Source organism: Drosophila persimilis, unplaced genomic scaffold (genome assembly GCF_003286085.1).
Source record: "Drosophila persimilis strain 14011-0111.01,24,50 unplaced genomic scaffold, DperRS2 tig00000191-arrow-pilon, whole genome shotgun sequence".
Classification (NCBI taxonomy): Eukaryota; Metazoa; Arthropoda; class Insecta; order Diptera; family Drosophilidae; genus Drosophila; species Drosophila persimilis.
In genome coordinates this window covers 14067603-14087442 of record NW_020825298.1, presented here as the reverse complement: position 1 = coordinate 14087442, position 19840 = coordinate 14067603, and the positions used below count along the sequence as shown (strand labels likewise).

The 19840-nt window shown below is 41.5% G+C and overlaps 5 protein-coding genes and 5 long non-coding RNA genes across 11 annotated transcripts; 6 read left to right on the top strand and 4 right to left on the bottom strand.

Annotated features, from left to right (window-relative positions):
• Positions 1-702: 702 nt before the first annotated feature.
• LOC6588787 (serine/arginine repetitive matrix protein 5) lies at positions 703-1643 on the top strand. 2 transcript variants are annotated; one of them, XM_026988670.1, is made up of 3 exons: positions 703-767; positions 835-918; positions 991-1643. In XM_026988670.1, exons 1-3 carry the CDS (start codon positions 731-733, stop codon positions 1548-1550), a joined length of 681 nt encoding a protein of 226 aa, XP_026844471.1. In that variant the 5' UTR covers positions 703-730; the 3' UTR covers positions 1551-1643. The 2 variants fall into 2 exon arrangements, with proteins under 2 accessions (XP_026844471.1, XP_026844470.1); XM_026988669.1 differs by having other exon boundaries at positions 835-1643.
• A 433-nt stretch (positions 1644-2076) lies between these two features.
• On the top strand, positions 2077-2646 carry LOC113565776. Its single transcript, XR_003408785.1, has 3 exons — positions 2077-2109; positions 2174-2574; positions 2632-2646. It is a non-coding gene; the product is annotated as an uncharacterized LOC113565776 (long non-coding RNA).
• A 373-nt stretch (positions 2647-3019) lies between these two features.
• Positions 3020-3417, top strand: LOC113565772 (accessory gland-specific peptide 26Ab-like). The gene is made up of 2 exons (XM_026988888.1): positions 3020-3050; positions 3116-3417. Exons 1-2 carry the CDS (start codon positions 3020-3022, stop codon positions 3361-3363), a joined length of 279 nt encoding a protein of 92 aa, XP_026844689.1. The 3' UTR covers positions 3364-3417.
• Positions 3418-3995: 578 nt separating this feature from the next.
• Positions 3996-4475, top strand: LOC113565796. The gene is made up of 3 exons (XR_003408798.1): positions 3996-4063; positions 4120-4300; positions 4370-4475. It is a non-coding gene; the product is annotated as an uncharacterized LOC113565796 (long non-coding RNA).
• Positions 4112-4599, bottom strand: LOC113565797. Its single transcript, XR_003408799.1, has 3 exons — positions 4491-4599; positions 4222-4422; positions 4112-4139 (listed from the first exon to the last, which is right to left on the bottom strand). It is a non-coding gene; the product is annotated as an uncharacterized LOC113565797 (long non-coding RNA).
• A 259-nt stretch (positions 4600-4858) lies between these two features.
• On the top strand, positions 4859-6001 carry LOC6588788 (BTB/POZ domain-containing protein 9). Its single transcript, XM_002014230.1, has one exon. The coding sequence runs from the start codon at positions 4859-4861 to the stop codon at positions 5999-6001; it is 1143 nt and encodes a 380-aa protein (XP_002014266.1).
• Positions 6002-12197: 6196 nt separating this feature from the next.
• On the bottom strand, positions 12198-13045 carry LOC6588789 (protein TsetseEP). The gene is made up of 2 exons (XM_026988893.1): positions 13012-13045; positions 12198-12947 (listed from the first exon to the last, which is right to left on the bottom strand). The coding sequence occupies exons 1-2, from the start codon at positions 13043-13045 to the stop codon at positions 12427-12429; spliced, it is 555 nt and encodes a 184-aa protein (XP_026844694.1). The 3' UTR covers positions 12198-12426.
• A 512-nt stretch (positions 13046-13557) lies between these two features.
• Positions 13558-13947, bottom strand: LOC6588790. Its single transcript, XR_003408784.1, has 2 exons — positions 13840-13947; positions 13558-13767 (listed from the first exon to the last, which is right to left on the bottom strand). It is a non-coding gene; the product is annotated as an uncharacterized LOC6588790 (long non-coding RNA).
• Positions 13948-14429: 482 nt separating this feature from the next.
• LOC6588791 (arp2/3 complex-activating protein rickA) lies at positions 14430-15253 on the top strand. The gene is made up of 2 exons (XM_026988892.1): positions 14430-14504; positions 14567-15253. Exons 1-2 carry the CDS (start codon positions 14468-14470, stop codon positions 15160-15162), a joined length of 633 nt encoding a protein of 210 aa, XP_026844693.1. The 5' UTR covers positions 14430-14467; the 3' UTR covers positions 15163-15253.
• On the bottom strand, positions 15248-15569 carry LOC113565775. The gene is made up of 2 exons (XR_003408783.1): positions 15504-15569; positions 15248-15446 (listed from the first exon to the last, which is right to left on the bottom strand). It is a non-coding gene; the product is annotated as an uncharacterized LOC113565775 (long non-coding RNA).
• Between the last annotated feature and the right edge of the window lie 4271 nt (positions 15570-19840).

Below are 19840 nucleotides of genomic sequence, written 5' to 3'. Positions count from 1 at the left end.
CTTTTCTTTATTCATTTCTTCTATCCATGGAATATATCAGAAAAATGTATCTTATATACAATTTCAATGAAGAAAACTTGGGTAATTGTTTACTAAGTGTTCTTATAGAATTTTAAACTTGAAATTTTATATACAGGGACTTTAGATTTCTGCTCTGGGAATATGGATGATCTGAAGATTTGCCAGGTCGTCAGCACTGCGTAAGTTTCCTTACGAATCCTTTGCTAAGACCAGGAAAATTATCGTAAAATTCCAGATCGTTACAAAAAAAAAAACTACAAAATACCAAAAAATTTAAAACATTCCAGAAAAGTACTAGGAACATGCGATACAATACTAGAACAAATATGCTATAGAAATATAAAAAAAAAACCACCTCTATGGGTTTTTTTCACAAATAAAAATGTACAGAAAAGTATCATAAGACTTCCAGCAAATACTAATACAAAAATATTACCCATAAAAATAAATAAAATTGGTAATACTTTTTTTCGAAAGAATTGGGCGCTCGTTTTGGTTTATTTTCAGAGGATCTGTCGAATCGGCGATTATATAATGTGACCTTGCATAATCGCTAATCGATGAGGAAGAATTATGTTATTAACCTTTATTCCCAGTAAATGTTAATCGAAACGAATCGCAAACGTTACACAATTTTTGAATACAAAACGTGGCATAAAGAAGAGACTTCCCAGAGCAATCCAGCAGTTGAAGGATCGCCTTCTTCAAGATGAGGTTCCTTTTGTTAGTGTGCACCGCAGCACTGCGTAAGTTTTTTTTGATGGAAAGAAAGTGTTGATCGCACCTTAACTTAAAAGTTTATATATGGATCAGTTCTATCGGTCACCGTGGCAGAAGATGATCCCCCAAAGAGAGATGAACTGGAAGAGCAAAAGTCCCCGTCTCCTCCAAAGAAAGATGATCCAGAGGCGGCAACGTCTCCTCCAAAGGCCGATGAACCAGAGGCGGCAAAGACTCCTCCAAAGGAAGATGATCCAGAGGCGGCAACGTCTCCTCCAAAGGAAGATGAAGCAGATGACTCGAAGTCACCTCCAAAGGAAGATGAAGAAGATGACTCGAAGTCACCTCCAAAGGAAGATGACCCAGAGGTGATAAGGTTCCCCTGGGAATATGGCTCGATGGGTAACAGGGTAGCACAGGCAAATCCATACCCACGTAGATATTGGACGAATAGAAGAAACCAACAAGAGCAGGCCATCGGGAGGATGGCTAAAAGGATATCAGAAATGCAGAGAAATTACGCTTTGTCCAAGGCGAAAAACATGACATTAGCCGCGAAGATGGAAGCTTTTAATAAGAAGTTGTACGATGTGACAATGGATCTGAGAAGGGCTGAACAGCAGATAGAAAATTGCAAGGATGTCGATACGGGAAATCCATTGATACCTCAGCGGAATGTGAATAGTCCTAGCATAGGCCCTGTCTATACTTTTAGGTACATCCGTCTGCTAAGGTACCTACGTGTGAATATTGACAGGGAATTAACGGCTGTCACGAACTTGAAATGGAGTAGAGAGAAGGGAAAGTAGTCACAATAGTCACTGCACTTCTGAGGAAGATTGTAAAACATTTGTAATAAATTGTGATCAATAAATCGTAGCAATTGCTTGAATAAATATAAATCTGTGGATTAAATGAACACGTATTGCCAGACCACGTTAGACCTCATTTTAAAGAATTTTTGAAATCTTGAAACCATTATACATATGATAATGAAAAATATACTAAATATACTACAAAAATGCTGTAAAATATACTTAATGTATACGACAAATAAACTTAATAATACTGAAATATTCTACAAATATATTGAAATGTACAGAATGTATACTGAACATTGAATACCTCGATAAAGTAGCCTTAACCACAGCCCTTAGCCACCCTTTCCATGACATTAGTTCCACCAAATTTAAAGTTTGCAAAATCTATGAAAAACCTTCAAATAACATACTTGTTATATAAAAGCAATAATTGAATGAAATCTCATTCTTTATAGTGATCCAAAGTGGAAAATAGCTCCATTCATTTTTTCACAGTTTACAACAGAACTTTCCACCATGAACTACACTTCGTTGCTATTTATTTGCTGTAAGTCCGCCCCAAATATTCTAAAAGCTGATCTACAGATCCTGACTTCCTTTCGATTTTAAAGGCAGCATATGTCTCTGGCGATGCAGTGTTGGTGTAATTGAAAAAATTCCACTTGTACCCGAAATTACGAATGCAGTAAAGGACGGCATCAATAATATCAAGAAGATAGTCGGGCAGTAATTGTAATAACAGAAACCCTTTAGATACGAGTATTTACGAGTATGAAATATATTGAAAATATACTAAATCAAATACTACGAAAAGTTGCCTTTAACCAAGGACCTGCAAAACTCCTGTAATGGGATTTGTTTCAAACTATGAGTCTGCAAAATCTTGAAAAACATTCAAATAACATACTTGATTGACCACGAAACTAATTCAATGTAAAAGTTTATTCGCTAAGGTTATCAAAAGTCGAATGTAAGTCCTCCATGAACTGCACTTCGTTGGTATTCATTGGCTGTAAGTCCTTTCCAAATATACTAAAAGCTCTACAGATCCTGATATCTTTATTTAAAGGCAGCATATGTCTAAGGGTAGGAAGAAACAGAAACCCATGAACATACTACAATTATGTTGGAATGAAATATTGTATGAAATATATTAAAAATATACTAAATCATAAAGATCTTTAACTAATATATTTGATTTACCACAACACTGATTGCGTAAAAAAGCTTATGATTAAAGGTCGGAGGTAAATCCATGGATATTTCCACAATTTACAACAGAACTTTCAACCATGAAATTTAAAGTCTGAGACATCTCTGAAAAACCTTCAAATAGCACACTTGATTTACCACCAGAAAACAATGTAATACAATATAAAACCTTATTAGTTATGGTGATCCACAGTCGAGTGTAAATCCCATTAATTTTCCTACAGTTTAAATCAGATCTTTCCAGCATGAACTACTCTTCGTTGCTCTGCCTTTTCTGTTAGTCCTTACCAAATACTATTTTACTACGTGGATCTCTACATGTGAAGACTTTCTTTATGTAGGCACTATTTGTATCTGGCGGTGCAGTACGGCTGATCCACAGCTCAGAATTCGCTCTATTTCGCGCAGCAGTTCCCAGCAGATGATCGATGGGCAGCTAAGGACTGTCCGCAACGAGGTGGAGGATAATTTGGACACTGGTAATGGACTGATGGTCCGCACAAAAAAATCCAAAGGGAAATCGGATGTCATGAGCAAAAGAGCCGCTGCTCGTATGAAGTATAGGCTGGATACGGGAGTGGCACGTTAAATTTGCTGCAGGGAATGGCTTTTTGTTTTTAGAAAATGCATTTCAAGAAAAGTCTGTGTTTCATTATAGATTCGTTGGTGGCAGAAAGGGTTGGGTGTATGTTTGTGGAAGCGCACGTCCAAGAAGGAAAGAAATCAGGAAAACTGTTCTCTATCAGCTCGATATGGACGGACAACTGCTTCCTACTGTGAATTTGTATCCAATGAAAAGGAACTTCCAATCCTTTACCTAAATTTCGCATCAGAACGCATCTCTTCCACTTTAACCCGTCCGCCATCCGTCGGGCCCTAATTGTAAATCATAAACATTCGTATAGAATGTAGATCCAGATCTACTTTCTAAAATATGGAGTCCGTAGTAAACTGGGCCAAGACCAGGGCGCCTTGTTGACGCAACTTGTGCGTTTCGGAAGACATCTAGACAAGATATCTACCTGTCTCTGCGGCTACCTGTGGGGATCTGTTTTTGGATTGCTCTAATTTGTGAAGGGTTTCGTAGCGCTATGAGAACTCAGACCTTAGCTGGAACTCGGTTTTAGGGTAAAAGTGTCGCGTTTCATGGGTTTTAAATGGACTGTGCCTCGTCGCGCCGCACTGCTTGAAAGCGTTTCGTTTGACAGATTTATGCATACTTTCAGTTTTTGTGGATCGTCGGATCGCTGATGCTGGACGCATCTCTGCTTGAGTTCCCGAAATGTCTGGTAATTTATGAGATGCATTTTGTTAGCTCAACACATTTTATTAGTTTTATTGCCAGGGCCATTTGAAAACGATAGCCTGTGGAATGTGGAATGTGTGGAGGAAATAATATGCTAAATGGTTTTCGGAGTAGGATTTGTATATCTCAAAAAGTGCTTACATAACGGAAAAACGCTGCGAGAGGAGTCTCACATTTGCAGAGATTTGCAGAGTGTAAAACGAGTCTTATATGTACATATGTACGATCATCTCTTTAGACCCCCAAAGACCGTCATTTACTTTAATCTTATTTGCATAATCCTTTCCAGCAGTTCGTCCCGACAATCATTTCTGCGACCCATCATTTCTGCGGCGTCTCATTCTGTAAATTTGTCACGTAATCAAATATGAAATTATACCAAAAATAAATTGCATAAAAAAGCCACACACTAAAATACTCATGATATTTATATTTTCGGCACACGACAACCACATCCAGACCCAACAAAAAAAACAAGACAAGACATTTTTTGGGCATCAGCCTTTTGGCCATGCCATAATCTTGAACAGAATGTTCCTCCAACAAAAAAAAAGGCCAGCGACTTGTTTGTCATATGTGATGATGATGGCTTAAATTTCTGAGGGAGAACGATTTGAAGGTGGTGGGTTTTTGTTTTAGAGAACAGGATGGAATCGAATTTTCATTGTGTCTAAACTCAAATTGAAAGAAAACTACATAAGGGGTATGTGGGAATAATAAGTATACAGAATTATATTACACAGAAAAATCATTCTCCAAAATCAGAGCCTGTGCAAAAATGAGCAGCAACTCGAGGAAGTCTGCCAAGAAACAGTCCTGCCCCAAGGAGGTGCACATCGAAGACGTCCGCCTGGGCGAGAGCTTGATGGAGGATATGGGTCGTCGTTGTATGAGCGAGGTCTTTGCGGATGTGTGGTTCTGCGTCGAGGATCAGCGACTGCCGGCCCACTGTGTGATTTTGGCCGCACGGAGTGACTTCTTTCGCGAACTTCTGCACGGCTCTATGCCAACGGATCGTCAGGTACCCCTGGAGGTGGCATTGGCACCCTTCAAAGTGATCTTGGCGTACATTTACACGGGCACACTTTCAATCTCTACTCTACCCTTGGTTGCCATCGTCGATGTGTTGGGCGTAGCCCGTCTATATGGATTGGAGAAAGTAGAGATGGTCCTAAACAAACGTCTCGAACAGAGTCTGCACCTCAACAATGTGTTCACGGTGCTAGGCGCAGCGCGTCGCAACAGTCTGGAAGATTTGGCCGAACGATGCTTTCAGTTCATGGACCGAATGGCGTCCGAACTTCTCAAAGAAGAGTCCTTCCTAATGGTGTCCAAAGCAACACTTGCGGAAATCCTGACCCGCGACACCTTCGTTGTCTCAGAGGATGCGATCTTTTCGATTGTATGCGAGTGGATTGGCCGTCATCCGATGGAGAACATCCAGTCGCTGTTCTCCTTGGTGGGACTGCCCCTCACGAGTGAGGAAGATCTAGTGGTGCGTCCCGCGTCCCGCGGCCACGTAGAGCCTGAGAATATTCCCAAGTTTGTGCCCTGCCATACCACCTTGTGGCCAGAGAAGGATGTGGCCTTTGATAAATATTTTCTGCGGCGTATCAGTGGCAGCCACAATGAGCCATTGATTGATCTGAGGCACTGTTATAGGATCAATTTCATAAGCGTCATAGAACGGCTAAAGTCTGCGGAGATCTGCTACGATGTGGAGGTCTCTTGCGATCGGAATCGGTGGGATCGTGTGGGACGGATGATGCCAGGTGGAATGCCGTTACCCGACGTTTGGATAAATATCTACTTTGCGCTACGCCCCATTCGATTTATTCGAATTGTGAATCCCGAAAATGGACGCAAAGATTTGCTAAACTACTTCGAGTTGAAGGCCAAGCACACGACGAAGATATTATAGATGATTCCAATAGACAATCTTTTGCAGCAATCCCACCACTTGTCCGGCAATTCAACAGCTGCCTCATTTCGCACAGGAAGTCGGGGGAAGCCTTATCTGACAGATACAAAAACGCAAATGCCGCCAAATGATGGGACTTTGTTGGTTTCGATGTTTAATATTGTTTATGATTTGAATCATTTGTTTGTAATTGGATCTTGATAATTGCCCGGTGGACACAGGGTGACACAGAAACTCCCCCATCCCCGACACATCCATAAGATTAGACGCATCTTATCAGCGGTTCGTGCAGCTAAGCAAACACATTGAGTTTACGTGTATTTATTTGTTCAACTGGCAAATATTAAAGCTCCATCCATCCAGTCGCATGATAATCGACAAAGGAAAGGGGTGGCAATTTGCATAGTCGGATCTTTGTGTGGAGAACTTCCTGTAAACATGGGAAAAAGTTGTTCCTTTAAGAGGGGCAACACAGGAAAAGTAATGAAAAACTCATATTTTTATTGTACTTTACAAAACAAAAGTCTGAGAACATCAAATCCATTGTCACATAAATGTTTTTGCTTAAATTATATTTGTCTTTACGTTTTTGTTTTGTGTGCGCAAAGGAAGAGTTTTCTAAACAACAATTAAACTTTGAAAAAATAAATTGTTTGCTTGTGAAACGATTTACACTTGTTGGAAGAGTGTTTTACGAGTTTTTTAAAAATATATTTAGAGATCTGTACACTCTTCCAAAACCATCTGTCAGTCGATGCCTTGGACTCTCTCTCAGCTTGAAGTATTGGAAGTATTTTCAAATAGACAATGAATGAAAGGAAATTGGTTGGTTCATTCAAGGAGGCAAGGTTTTTGCGGCACAAAGACACCGCAGGAGCTGCTTCTTCGATTGTCGTTCGTTTCCGTTTCCTGTCCTGCGGCGCAACGAATGCGATTTAATTTTTATTGTCCGCTGATGCCAATCCATACAAAAGTCATTTGTTGCCGCTTCAGTGTGAGTGTTGGCCACTCAGCAGTGAAGTGTTGGCCATCAAGCAGGCAATGGTTCTTGGCCAGGTGTTCACTTGAGCACTCCCTCAGGTAGGCCTTGTAGGGAGCCTTAGAGACTCTTTGGCTAGTGAAACGGATAAGATTTAATTTTAATTAATTGATTAACCCACACATACCAAGAAGAGGTACAAACCACATACAGAAACAGGCCTAAACTGTGTGTTAAACCCATAAAGGACACCGCCTGGCAATTCATTAATTTGATGATGTCCTTTGCCAATCCTTTAGACCACACACACACACATTCGACATTCTATCCCAAGAGCTTTATTTAATACTTTATTTAATACTCACTTCGATTTGGCCTCTCTCATTCATTTTGCAATCAATTAATTTGCCATTTGGCCGATGCTTATCAATCATTGATTGATTTCCGCCCCGGCTACGTATTGTTGTGGGGGCCAAAAGCCGAAACACGCACCAAACAGTGGGAGATCTTTTTAATCAACCGCCGCCACACACAAACAATAAACAAAAATCAAACAAAAGCCCTCTTTTTAAATGTTTTTCGGATGTGGCTGATTATAATATAATTGTTTAACGTTTTCCCCGCAAATCAATATCCATAATCAATGTGGGATTAAAGTGCTGGCTCCGCTTTTTAGTCCAACAAAAATCTCCATAAAATAATGATTAAAAGTCCGACAGACAGCATTTAAAACTGAATTATATTTTAATAAAATTTCGCAGAAAGGATTGTTACTTGTTTACTTGTCAAATTGAATGGAACATAATATAATTGAAGCCGATTATGGCCATATTTTTATTGAGAATTTTAACACTTTGCGCGCTTTCAAAAGACTAATTGGTTATAGCGAATTGAAATGTTTTTTATTTATCCGCTTATAGAGTAAGAAGGAGGAGGTATAAGGGAACTTGCACTGGAATGTATGTAGAACACAAGAGTCCCTGATGTGGGTTAAATTTGTGCTATTGTTTGGTTATAAGGCATTTAGTAGTAGTAGAGATCTTAGCGGACGCTCCTTATGCTCGCACGGGCATTATATTCTGGGTTGAGAGTGGCGTTCTCAGAGAGAGCGATAGAATGAAGCAATTGATTGCGAGAGCATGTAAGCTTTAGTAGATGAGGATTATTGTATTTATGTACATATGTATGTTTATGCATGTACATATATTTCAGAGACGCACACGTAAATTCCTGCTCTTACGTTTCTGTTGTATTTTTCCACCGAGCGCAGTTCAGTCGCAATTGTCTTATCTTTTGATCTCCATTTCATCTACAAAAGCTTTGCTTCTCCCACGCAATGCCCGCTCTCGCAATTGATTCGTTCCAGCTCTCTTTCATCAGTTCCTTTTATCGCTCTGTCAGCAACAACAACATTAAGTCTGCGACGACACTCTCGCTCTCTGAGCATATAACGTCGTGCTGCTTGCACGAAACGGGACACTCATAAACACTCAAAGCTCTTCCACTGTTTTGTCTGTCTTTTATAGATTTTCCATTCAATTAATTAACTTACTTTGCTGCTGCCCTTTTGGCCCAAAGAACTGACAATTGCCGGCGAGCTAATCAGTTAATTGTGTCCCGATTTGAGGTCCCAGGTCACGTAAAGTAAGCCCTGAAACTGTTTTGGTGCGTGAGAGGGCTTGGGCTCCTTCCGCTTGAGTTGGCCCGAGACAGAGCCATGTTTAAACAATCGCAAATCAAACAAATCACGCGAGCGTAACGTTCCGATAAGGCACTAGGTCCTGGGGCACAGACATTTGTCTGATTTGTGGGTCGCCTGCCTCCTGGCTTTGGTACTCGTATTTGTCTGATTCTGAAACCCCATTGTGTCAATACTGATGTCCGTCTTTGACTCTCGAGCTTGGGCATCTGCTCTGCTTAATCGTCGGCCAATTCGCTAAGATCTCTGGCAGTACTCTCCCACGCCTGTCACCGCCGCGGCTGTGGGCCTCTTCTTTTGCGGTTTCTGCTTCACGTTTTGCTAATTTCTCCGCATTCATTTTCTTCACTCGTTGTTTGGCCATTTTCTGCGGTCTCCTCTGCACCACACGCCCGTATTTGTGCTTTCCATCGAATCGAAATCGAATTGAAAGTGAAAACTGAAAACTGAAAACATGAAAACCTGAAAGTGTGAGTGGAAAATGATTTGCAATCGAACCCCACTTTGATTAAAGCATTCAGTTTGATTAGCTCTAATGAGGCAGCACGGCGACTGGCGACTGGCGACTGGCGAGTGTCTCGAGTCGATGGATGGTTGATGGGTTTATGCAATCTTCTGTGGGCCCCCCACTTGCCACACACCCACTATGAGCCCCTCACACTGCCTAGACCTCTAGGGGACCCGCACAGTTGTTGAAATTAATTTCAAATTTGTTTCTCTCAAAAATAATAATGGAAGAAAGGCATCAGACCACAAAATGTACTCGCATTTGGGCTTCTGTTTCTGTTACTCTAAATGTGCGCCACATGGGATTGCTCATACCCTTTTTTCTTCGGTTGTAATATGATGTTAATTGAAGAACGAAAGATATTTTTCTCAGAACTTATCAATATGCTATAGCGTACTCGTTTATTGATGATAATATCCACCTGATCGTTGGTCGTCTTCTATCCTTGCTCTTCCCAATATTCCATCTTTACAGAGTATCCCATATTCCAATCTTCTGTTGATTTGCCGTCTGCCCAGCAAGAGTGCCACTTGTTCTGATTAACCCTTTGATGGTAGCACAAATAATTATAAATTAATGTGCTGCCAGCTGCCTTTTATGCCCCACCAAAACAGCCCCCCATTGCTCCACTCCACTCCGTTCCTCTCCGATTCTTCTCCGGGCTCCTCCCCTTCTTTCGCATTATATTTTGTTCTCTCTTTTGTTTTTTACTTTACGTTTTTGTCGTTGTTGTGTTTTTCGGTTGATAATATAATTAAGTGACGTTTGTTTTTGTTTTAATTATGCCGCTTTTGATGTTTTTCGCGTGTTTTTATGCACATATTTTTCTGTAAAAATGATTGAATATCATTTATAATTTATATCGATTTAATTGTATTAATTTTTTTTTCAATGATTGTGATTATATTTTGTGAATTTTGCGGTCATTCATTATGTAATTAGGGCTATGCTTTTAGCCCTAATTGGTGGCTTTTTTGGCCACTCAATTGAGGTTTATGGATCTGGGAATTATTGATAGATGGATTGGTGGAAAACCCCTTAAAAATTACTAAACAGTAATAGAATTTTCCAAATGATAAGTGTGGCTAATTAGTTGATGTTGTTGAAGTGTTTTTATATGTGGTCCAATTTTCATTTAGTTTCTACCTTTGTTGGGATGAGGCTCGTACCATTTATAGGTATTTAGATAAGTATTTGAATACTTTTTAAATTTGAATTTAACTCTCTTTCAAGTTTTCGTGGGCATTGCTGCTTTGCTGGTTGCCGGGAATCGCCAATGGTACGATTTTCACAAATACATAAATTTGCCCATCATAGGAATTGCAACTTAAGATCGCGGCAGTTCCATAAAGTTTCTAAATAATGTAGAATACGCTGTGAATATTTAAACGGTGACATAAAGAATATGGTTAATGGAGAACCTAAAGCGGAGGCACATCAATCAGATCATAAAAAGAATAGGGAGAACGCAGAAAGAACTGCAGTTTAAATAAAATTAAGTTCTGATGATCTATTCTTAAGATTTCAGCAAACAATTTGAATAAATATAGCACAAAGGCTTCTGTTTCTTCGCGAATAAAGTGGATGATTTGAGTATTTCCATTTTTATAGCATAAAATGAATGATATCTCATACACAAAGACTCTGTCTAATCAACCCTAAGAAAGATTATTCCGATACCTTCAAAGTTGTCGCCTTTAGATCGTGGCCCAGCAAAACTCTTCTAAAAGAACCCCTTTTGATTTCGAAAAGAACTTACTTTCCCAAGAGCCCCACCCAAAACCCGCTTTAAAGAATAGTTTCTGGACAATTTTGAAAGGCCTCCTCATGGACTTGCTACCGTTTTGAAGATATTTTGGCAGGCCATTGAGTCTACGCCTTTCCCATGTGGCTTAAACAGCAAACCGGCTCTTCGGCTATCAATGGAGGAGGGAGGCTCGTTCATTCATAGTCGGCTTTTGCCAATTTGTCCGCCATTCAAACACTCACGATGTGTTAACATGTAAATTGATATCTCGATTGAGAACGAAGGCAGGCTCTAGTGGGGATAAGCTTTACGATCGACAGCGGATGAAGAAGGGGGAACTATAAATAAACCGATTTATATGCCCACAGACAATGAATAAACCCTGTAATGATGCTCTGCGAACGGATGAACCCCATCTAGAGCCCAGAGCCCAAACCCAGACCCAGACCCACTGATCAATGAATCTTTCTCGTGTGGTTTTATGTTGTCCATCCCATCCCATCCCCTCCCATCTCCACCCTTGGCCCTCTCCATTGTCTTTTGTGGCTTTTTGTCGTCAACCTTACACTAAGTTCATTGATAAAACTTGTTGTAGCTGTCGCTTCCTCTTTGTAAGTGATTTTTTCTCTCCCTCTCCCTCTCCCTCTCCCTCTCTCTCTCTGTCCCATTCTCTCAGTTAGTCTTTGGTATTTTTTCATTCAAATCCGGTCGGTGGTTGGTCTGGTCTGTTGGTCTCTTGGTCTCTATGTCGGTTGGTCGCTTGGTCTGTCGTCTGGTCTGTCGTCTGGTGTCGATGTCTCATGTGACTGCCGTGCCCCAGTAATCAGTTGATGTGGAAGTTGATATCGGAAATGGATTTGAGTAGCAAATATTTCACTGATTTTTTTTCGTTCTGAGATTGGTCTGGTTGTTTTTGGGTTTGTTGAAGCCTACTCTCAATGAGGATAACAACTTGGTTTAAATTAAAGATAAATAACGATAAAATGGTTAAAAACGATACCTTAAACGACGCCTAATTATTGTTACTGTACAGATAATATATTAAAACATAAGAACAGATTTCTTTCGACTTTTCGTATGTTCTCCTGAGCGCAAACATACGATAAATTTTGCAATTGAAAGCCTTGTATTTACCAGAAGTTAAGACGAAGTTATAAAGTGGCAACCCTAAAGCCCACAGATGAACTTTGATCTATTATAGTCGGATGTAGTCGGATAGATATTTTCAACTAAAATCTTTATATTTCTAGAATCGATCTATTATATTCTGCTTAGTTTTCTTTGCAATTTATTAACCGCTCATGCTGTGGGGGATACATTCAATACATAAAGTGCTTGTAATACCTTAGGTTCCAGAAGAGAAGACATACATAGATATATGTATATGTGTATGCGTGAATGCTCTGTGTGTGTGTGTGTGTGTGTGTGTGTGTGCAGGCCTCGTTGGAAATACAGCTGCTGCTGTGGTGATCTCTTCAGAGATCTTGCCTCCTTAGTTTGGCAATGCCTCGGCAATACTGTCGGGCACCAAATCATCGAGACTGCCCGGATAGCCCATGGGCTCCAAGGCGACTGCCGATGGAGCTGGCAGCGGAGCCGGGAAAGGAGCCGGAGCTGGAGCTGGAGCTGGCGCCGGGGCCGGGGCTGGGGCTGGATCAGGACTGGCAGAGAGGGCCACGAAATTGGCATCTAGTTTGTCCGACAGGAGCATGGGTTGTGGCATCATTGGCGATGCAACAGGAGATGGATTTGGATTGGGTTCTGCCACTGGATTGGGGCTGGGCTCGGCTACGGGACTGGGTGCTGGTTCTGGGAGGGGCTCCGGGAGTGGCTCTGGGGCGGGCTCCGGGAGGGGTTCTGGGGCGGGCTCTGGGAGGGGCTCTGGATCTGGGCTGGGCTCCGGCTCCGGCTCTGGGTCCGCCTTGGGCTTGGGATCTGCGTCAGGACTCGGCTCCGGTGCTGGCGATGGCACGGGTGAGCCATAGACGCCGTGCAGCACCGCAAAGGTTCCGACTATCAGGAAGACGGTGGCTATTTTTAGTTATTTTATTTTGATCGGATTATATTGATACCTTACCACATATGAAGGCGAAGACCGTAAGGAGTTTCATTTTCCTCTGAATGAAGAAGTGGCTGCCTCGGGGCAGACTTTTATAGCTAGCCAGTGGCACGGAACGAAGATTGGGGGCAATAATCAATTTAGTTCTATGACCAGACATGGTCTCTGATATGATTAATACTTTAGTGTTTGTTCATGGTTGTGCGATAGCAAATAATCAATTAATGTAAATTAATAGTGAAAAATAGTGAAGTTTATTGGGACAAAAGTTCTCCGACTGAAAAGGTACTCCAGGTGAATCAAAAACTATACTTAAGGAAGGATATTTCTACGAAATGAGAGTAAGGCACTCCATTGGAAAGGGAAAGAGATGAGCAGGAATTTTATAGTCAGAGTCTCTGTGGCATTCCGAGCTGCCTATTTGTTGATCTCCCCCGCTCTTACTTTTGTATTTTATCTCCGTTCTATGCGAACCTTATGAAAGGCACCTAATTCGAAGCCATTATAATATTTATTCAATGATTTTTCAATATTCCCTTCATACCCAAACGACTTTTTATGTAATGGTTTTGTAATTTCATTTATTTCAAGAACAAATATAATATAATACTTTTCATATCAACCCAAGGAGACCCTTCACAGAGCTTTAGATATCTCCAGATACCCTAAAGGGCTTGCTGTGCTTTGTCACTGGCTCCTTTTCCCAAGGATAGAGAGTGGGCTGCTCGGCACCAGACACCCAGAATCTACTTCCGATCAGACTGAGTATCACAGCTGCAAAAAGATGTGCAAAATAGTTTAGAATAGATAGTTTAAGGGGAGTCTTCACTCAAGAGGGGGACTCACCCATACCTCCGATGAGCAGCGACCAGTGCATATTGCTGGAACAGTTTTCCTACATCGAATGTGCCCTCGACTTCGCTCGTCCGACACTTTATAACGCACTCTCATAGCCATGGCCTTAGCCCCATAATGGACTGTTGGCGCTATAAAATCAATTTACAACACATCACAGCATCGAAAGCCATAAAAACAAGTTTATTGATCGTTACAATTTCCACAGAGAGGAGCGAATGTTCTAAGACACTTTGATTGGACAGAGAAAGCACAGTCTTTGAGGAGTCGAGTACTGAAATAAGCGACTCTCTCCAGACATTTCTTGTTGTCTTTGTGGAATGAAAATCAGTGTTCCAAGTCCATTGTAATATCTGAAGATCGAAGCCTAAACCCTATACTTGTGTCTTTATCCACGAAGTTTTTTACCTGAGAAAGGAAAATAATTTCCCCACTCCATTTTCAATCTATAACTATTATGATTATTCATCTTTCCTGCATTTTTACGCCACATTCCTAAACATTTATATAAGACCGAGGATAATACATTACCTAATCGAGCAGAACCAATCCCAATGCCATGCTTTATACGTTATAAAACCTCTGAAAAGTCTTCCCCGAGAAGAAATGTCCACCAGAAATGGGTTTGATGCGGAAACATATATCGTTGGGGATCTGTAAGTGAATCAAAGATCCTGTTTAGACACTTCCTTGGATAAATATCTCAATATCTGGCTAGGCCTCTGGCTTGTGGCAGGAATCAAGCGAATCTCTGGCCTTCCAACACAAAAATCTGACCATCAATGTAGCGCCTATCCAGAGCCAGATCTTCTACAGGTACAGCCTGGACCCGGTGGCCGAATGCAACTCCAGGACGGGATCAAGGGACTCTATTTGATCCTGCCACCGGGTAAATCGGAACATGAGATCCGACCTGATGATGAGCAACATCAATTGGATCCACTGCTGCCGAACTATCAACAGGATTTCAAAGGAGGGGACTCTGTATACTATGTAAAGACCACAGCATACATTCCGGTCCACATAAAGCCGTTCCAAGAGTGTGAGAGAAGTCACGCACCACCGGATCCTCCACCACCAATATTTACTCCTGCTCCGCCTCCACCTCCGCCTCCACCTCCGCCTCCACCTCCACCTCCACCTCCACCTCCGCCTCCGCCTCCGCCACCACCTCTCTTTACTACGCGGGGTGTAAGTTTTCCCCCTCATGGCAATCCCTATCCTTATCCCCCACGTACTCCTCGACCTATATTTAATCTGCCTACTTTACCTCCAGACGTCATGAGCGAAGGCTGTATTGACGACTGTCCCTAATCGAAAGAGTCCATAGGCTCTCCAACATCCATTGGAGAGAGCAAGGAAATAAATAATGTAGGAAGTTGACTGTAGAAAGCTTTCATTCCAAGTAAATCTTGTCTTTATTCAAATTCATGAATCTGTTCTTCATGGTGGGAACCGAAGCGCTGTCCTTTTTCACGACTAGAGCCTAGCCACGTCCTTGTAGGGACCCCTTGGTGGAAACCAAAATCTGGGGTCATCCTGAGCCTTCACCATTGTGCTGCCAAAGTTAAGGTACCTTCCTGCAACCAGCCAGAGGCCTACCCAGAGATTCAGCTAAGCATATAGTCAGTATCTATCTATATACTCGTACTTACATATCGCCAACAGTATATGTTTCCTCACCGAAGTCATCTTTGATGGACTGCTGTTAGCGCAAGATTTCACCGGGGTTTTATAATGGAAAAGGAATTGGAATTAGCACTGGTTTAGGCAGCTGATTATCTTCGGTCTTATATGAACGATTGGAAATCAGGTGTGGAGAATTTACGCCAACTACTCCGTCCTTTCAAATGGAATGAGAAGTACATTTTCCCATTATTTTATGAGTAATAATATGATTTGAAAAGTTCTTAGAGCTTAGGGCTTGTACATTGTAAAGCATGTATGAGATTTGTAGCCCCCCCTGCAGGGACTTGGCTGCACCCAAAACAAATAACTTTTCGAATATTTGAAAAGTTTTGTTAGTTGCAGAGTTCTCGAGTTTCAAAGTTTTCTCCACCACGTCCCCCGAAAAGAGCCCCTACCAAAATGTTACATAGACATTAATATGCGGCATGCATTCTGGAGTGGAAATGGAAATAGTAATGGAAATGGAAATGCGTGTGCTTTTGGGAGTGTAAATGACTTGTAAATGATGCTGTTTGTGGTCAGCGGGAGGCTCCATAGATTGACACACATATCACCCATTGAATATCGATGATAACTGGACCCGAAGTATCTCATGTGGTAATCGAATTACAGACACAGATACTGATTTCCCAACATCAAACTCTCAAATTGGAATTAACATAATTGGAGGCACAAATCGTTTTTAAATTGGGGCTCGTTTACGGTTTCAATCGAATTCCAATGGAAAATAAATACAATTTTGCAATAAAAAAGCGAAAGAGAGAGACAGGAAGAGATCTATGAGATGCTATAAAATATTTTCTATTGCCTCAGATAGAACATGGATCAAAAAGTATCTTCTCCTCCATCAAAAAGTATCTTTTCCTTAAGAAAAGACTTTGCGTTTCATTGCTGTAACAAATGTCGCGACAATTTGTTGGGCCTGAGCGATATTTAATGTTGATTTATGGGATGCAATCCGTGAGATACAATTGCTTGCCGCAGTCGTTGTGTGTGCGCGCCTCGAATGCGATTGAAAATTGAAAGTTAGCGGAGTGTTAAGCAAACATTAGCTGAACGCTGAAAGTGAAATTCGCGCCATCAGCATCGCATTTTTAAAGGCATTATTAAAAACGTTCTTGGCCCGAACATCAGCCATTATAATTAACTGGCAAAAACCGAAAAAAAAACGAAAACGAAAACGTTTCGCACGATAAATCATCCAGCATTAATATATCATTTTAATTATGAAAACCGCTCCGACAGACGGCGGAATAAAACAACCAAAAAGACAAACCAAAATCACAAGTGCCCAAAAAATTAGCAAAGGCGCAGAACGAAGCGAAATAAAAGTAGATATATTGCTGCACATCTCTCCGAGGATGAGGCAACTTCCCAAAAAAAAGTCTGGGCAAAGCGATATTTTATTTCTAGGGAGTAACAAAAAGACATTAAAGAAAAGATTTAGGAGATATTTTCAAAAATATGTAAATCGCTAAACTGTAAGAAATCTGCCAGGATATCTCCGAAAACATCTTCCAAAATGCATTAAATTTTCCCTTTCATTAATTATGGTTTCAGGTGTACTTTTAAATCCGTAATCTCTTCAAAAATAAGCTCCTAAAATTCGCTCCTTCGTAATTCTCGGCAGCCCAAAATTCGGTATAAATCAAATTATTTTTCGACACCACACAAAACCGAAAATTCTACAGAAATTTGATGAAACCATAAACCGCCAAAAAGCATTGAATGCAAATTCCGAATTCGCAGTAAAACGTTTGCCGATGCCACAAAAAAGAAGCCCAAAGAGGGAGCTCTCGCTCCCGTGGTTGAGTTATGAAGGCCAAACGATGTTTGTTGGAGCCTTTAAACGCCTTTCCGCTTGACCTGGCCAAACAGGCCCTGGCCACCACCTGACGACAGCGGATGACAGCGGATATGCTCTCCCTTCTGTTCTGGCCTGCTCTGCTCTGCTCTGATCTGATCTGCCACCTGTTGCCAATCAGCTGCTTTAAAAGTTTGCTGTTTTTTTGGTTTTGGCTTTAATAAGGCAGGGGCTGGGGCTGCAGCTCGTGGCACTTGCCACCGCTCAGGTGGCAGACGCCGCAATCGGAAGTCCTGGTTTATGACATGGATACGCACCAGCGTATAGGAGTACTATGGCCAGCGGTCATACGATATCAGCTTGAGCTGCCACCTGGTCCTTCGTTTTCGATCATCGGATAAGGTCAAGTGCTGTTCAGAGGCCATAAATCGATATGGTTTCTTCAGATGATCGTTTAGCGGAGAGTACGCCCTCAGAGTGGATTGCACAATCATCTATAATACCATTTACTCATATCTAATGCATCTAAAGCACCTCTAAGAGGCACACCACTTGGCGGGAAGATGTCCAACACGGTGGGGGCCTCCACTCAAAATGTGGATAGAATTGTTGTGGCTTTTGTATCTGAGTGTGCCGGCCACTTGATTGATTGCCTCAATTGTAGTTCAAGTCTTCTTGTGGCTCGTTTTTGTATGATTTACAGCTACTATTTATAGGAAATGTGCAGAGCACGCAAAAAACAAGGTATTTGCGAGGGGAAGTCGGCATCGCATCCCACTTGACAGACGCCGCTGCCATCCGGAGAGCAGCAACAGCAGCAGCAGAGGCAGATGCAAGATGCCGAGGTGCCGAGATGCCGAGATGCAAGAGGCAGAGGCATAGTCTGAGGCAAGTGCACCTCTATATACAAAGTGCCCCAACAATTTTGTTTACAATTGGAGCACGTCTGTTTTGGCTGCGGCAGCTGCTGCTGCTGCTGACCAACGGAACGGTCGTTGGCCATTAACTTGCAGCCGTCGAAAGCTGAGTCTGCAATTACAACATGATATATATACTACGAGCACATATACTTCCACAGATATATGTGTAAGTATATTAAGAATAAAGTTCTGTAACTGGAGCATGCTTTCGTCTACAGCTCGCATCTCGAGGTAACATAACACCCTCCTCTTTGGGGGGGAGAGACCCGCACAGACCCCTGAGGAGAGTCCCGTACTGCGGGCCGGCCGATGGTGGGTTCTGTGTACTTTTCACACGCTCATGTGAAAAGCGTGCTATGATACCATTTTCACATTTCCACATTTCCACACAGCCATTCTATACAAATATTTAACTGTTCGACAAAGGAATGCCATGCTAATATGTTGCCCGACTACAAGCTATAATTTTGTATACCCTGGAAGGGGTTTACTTTGTAGGCAATTCATGGAGATCTGAGCACGGGTGGATCTGTCTCTAAGAACTTTGTAAGTCTTGTGAAAAGCGTGCTGTTGATCGAAATTTGTGAGCTATAAATCTGATTAAGATCACAAAGCAGTTTTAAAAGACTTTGATAACACAATTGCTCAATCAGTAACTGTCTGTAAGAACTGGGGTTAACAGGAGATCCAAATGAAAGAAAATTGGAATAATGGCTTGTTATCTAAAAAATGATGTTTCTATATGGATTTCATATAGATCGAATTATGAAACTTGAAAGAAAATCTATCTAATCTATGGATAACCTTACTCTAATGATGTTCTCCTTAGTTTCAAGGGTATCTAGCCTTCGTTATTGCCCGCGATCTCTGCTTGCCTCTTAGTTCTTCTGTTCGATGACCTCCTAATTAGGGCCTGATTCATGAATTCTTAATTGCCCTACCCTGGGCTAGTTGCATAAGCATCCATCTGGCAACCTACCAACCACCATGCCGTGTTTCAGGCTAATTAAATCAATCTCAATCGCAGGCAAACAAACCGAATTGGTTCCGCATTTTTCGCACAAAGTTTTTCACAACTTTTCGAATCTATCCATCCGTCAGCGCCATCCAACCGTCAACCGTCAACCGTCATCTCCATCTATCAAAGATCTAATGAAGCTGAGACTTGGCCCATCATTCGTGTTTTGCCATTTCCTTATAATTCGCAAATTATCGGAACCACAAAAAGTTTCGGTTTTATCTCGCTGTGTTTTTATTTTGGTTTATTTTTGGGGTTTCTGGTTCGTTGATGATAATTTCACTTTCATTAATAATTTTTTGGACTCTTTGAGTCTGTCATAATTAATTTGAGTAATTTTTTGTTGTTGTTTATGCTTTTGTTTTATTTTAGTAAAATAAATCATGGCAGAAAAGAGCGGTAGACAGAGAGAGAGAGAGAGAGAGAGGGAGGGGAAAATTATGACAATGTCTCGGGGATTCAAAAATTACGTTTGACTTTTTGACTTTCTTTTCGCTTCGGTGGCTTTTGTGTGTGCGTGTGTGAGAGTGTGTGAGTGCATGAGTGTGCCGAGTATGTGGC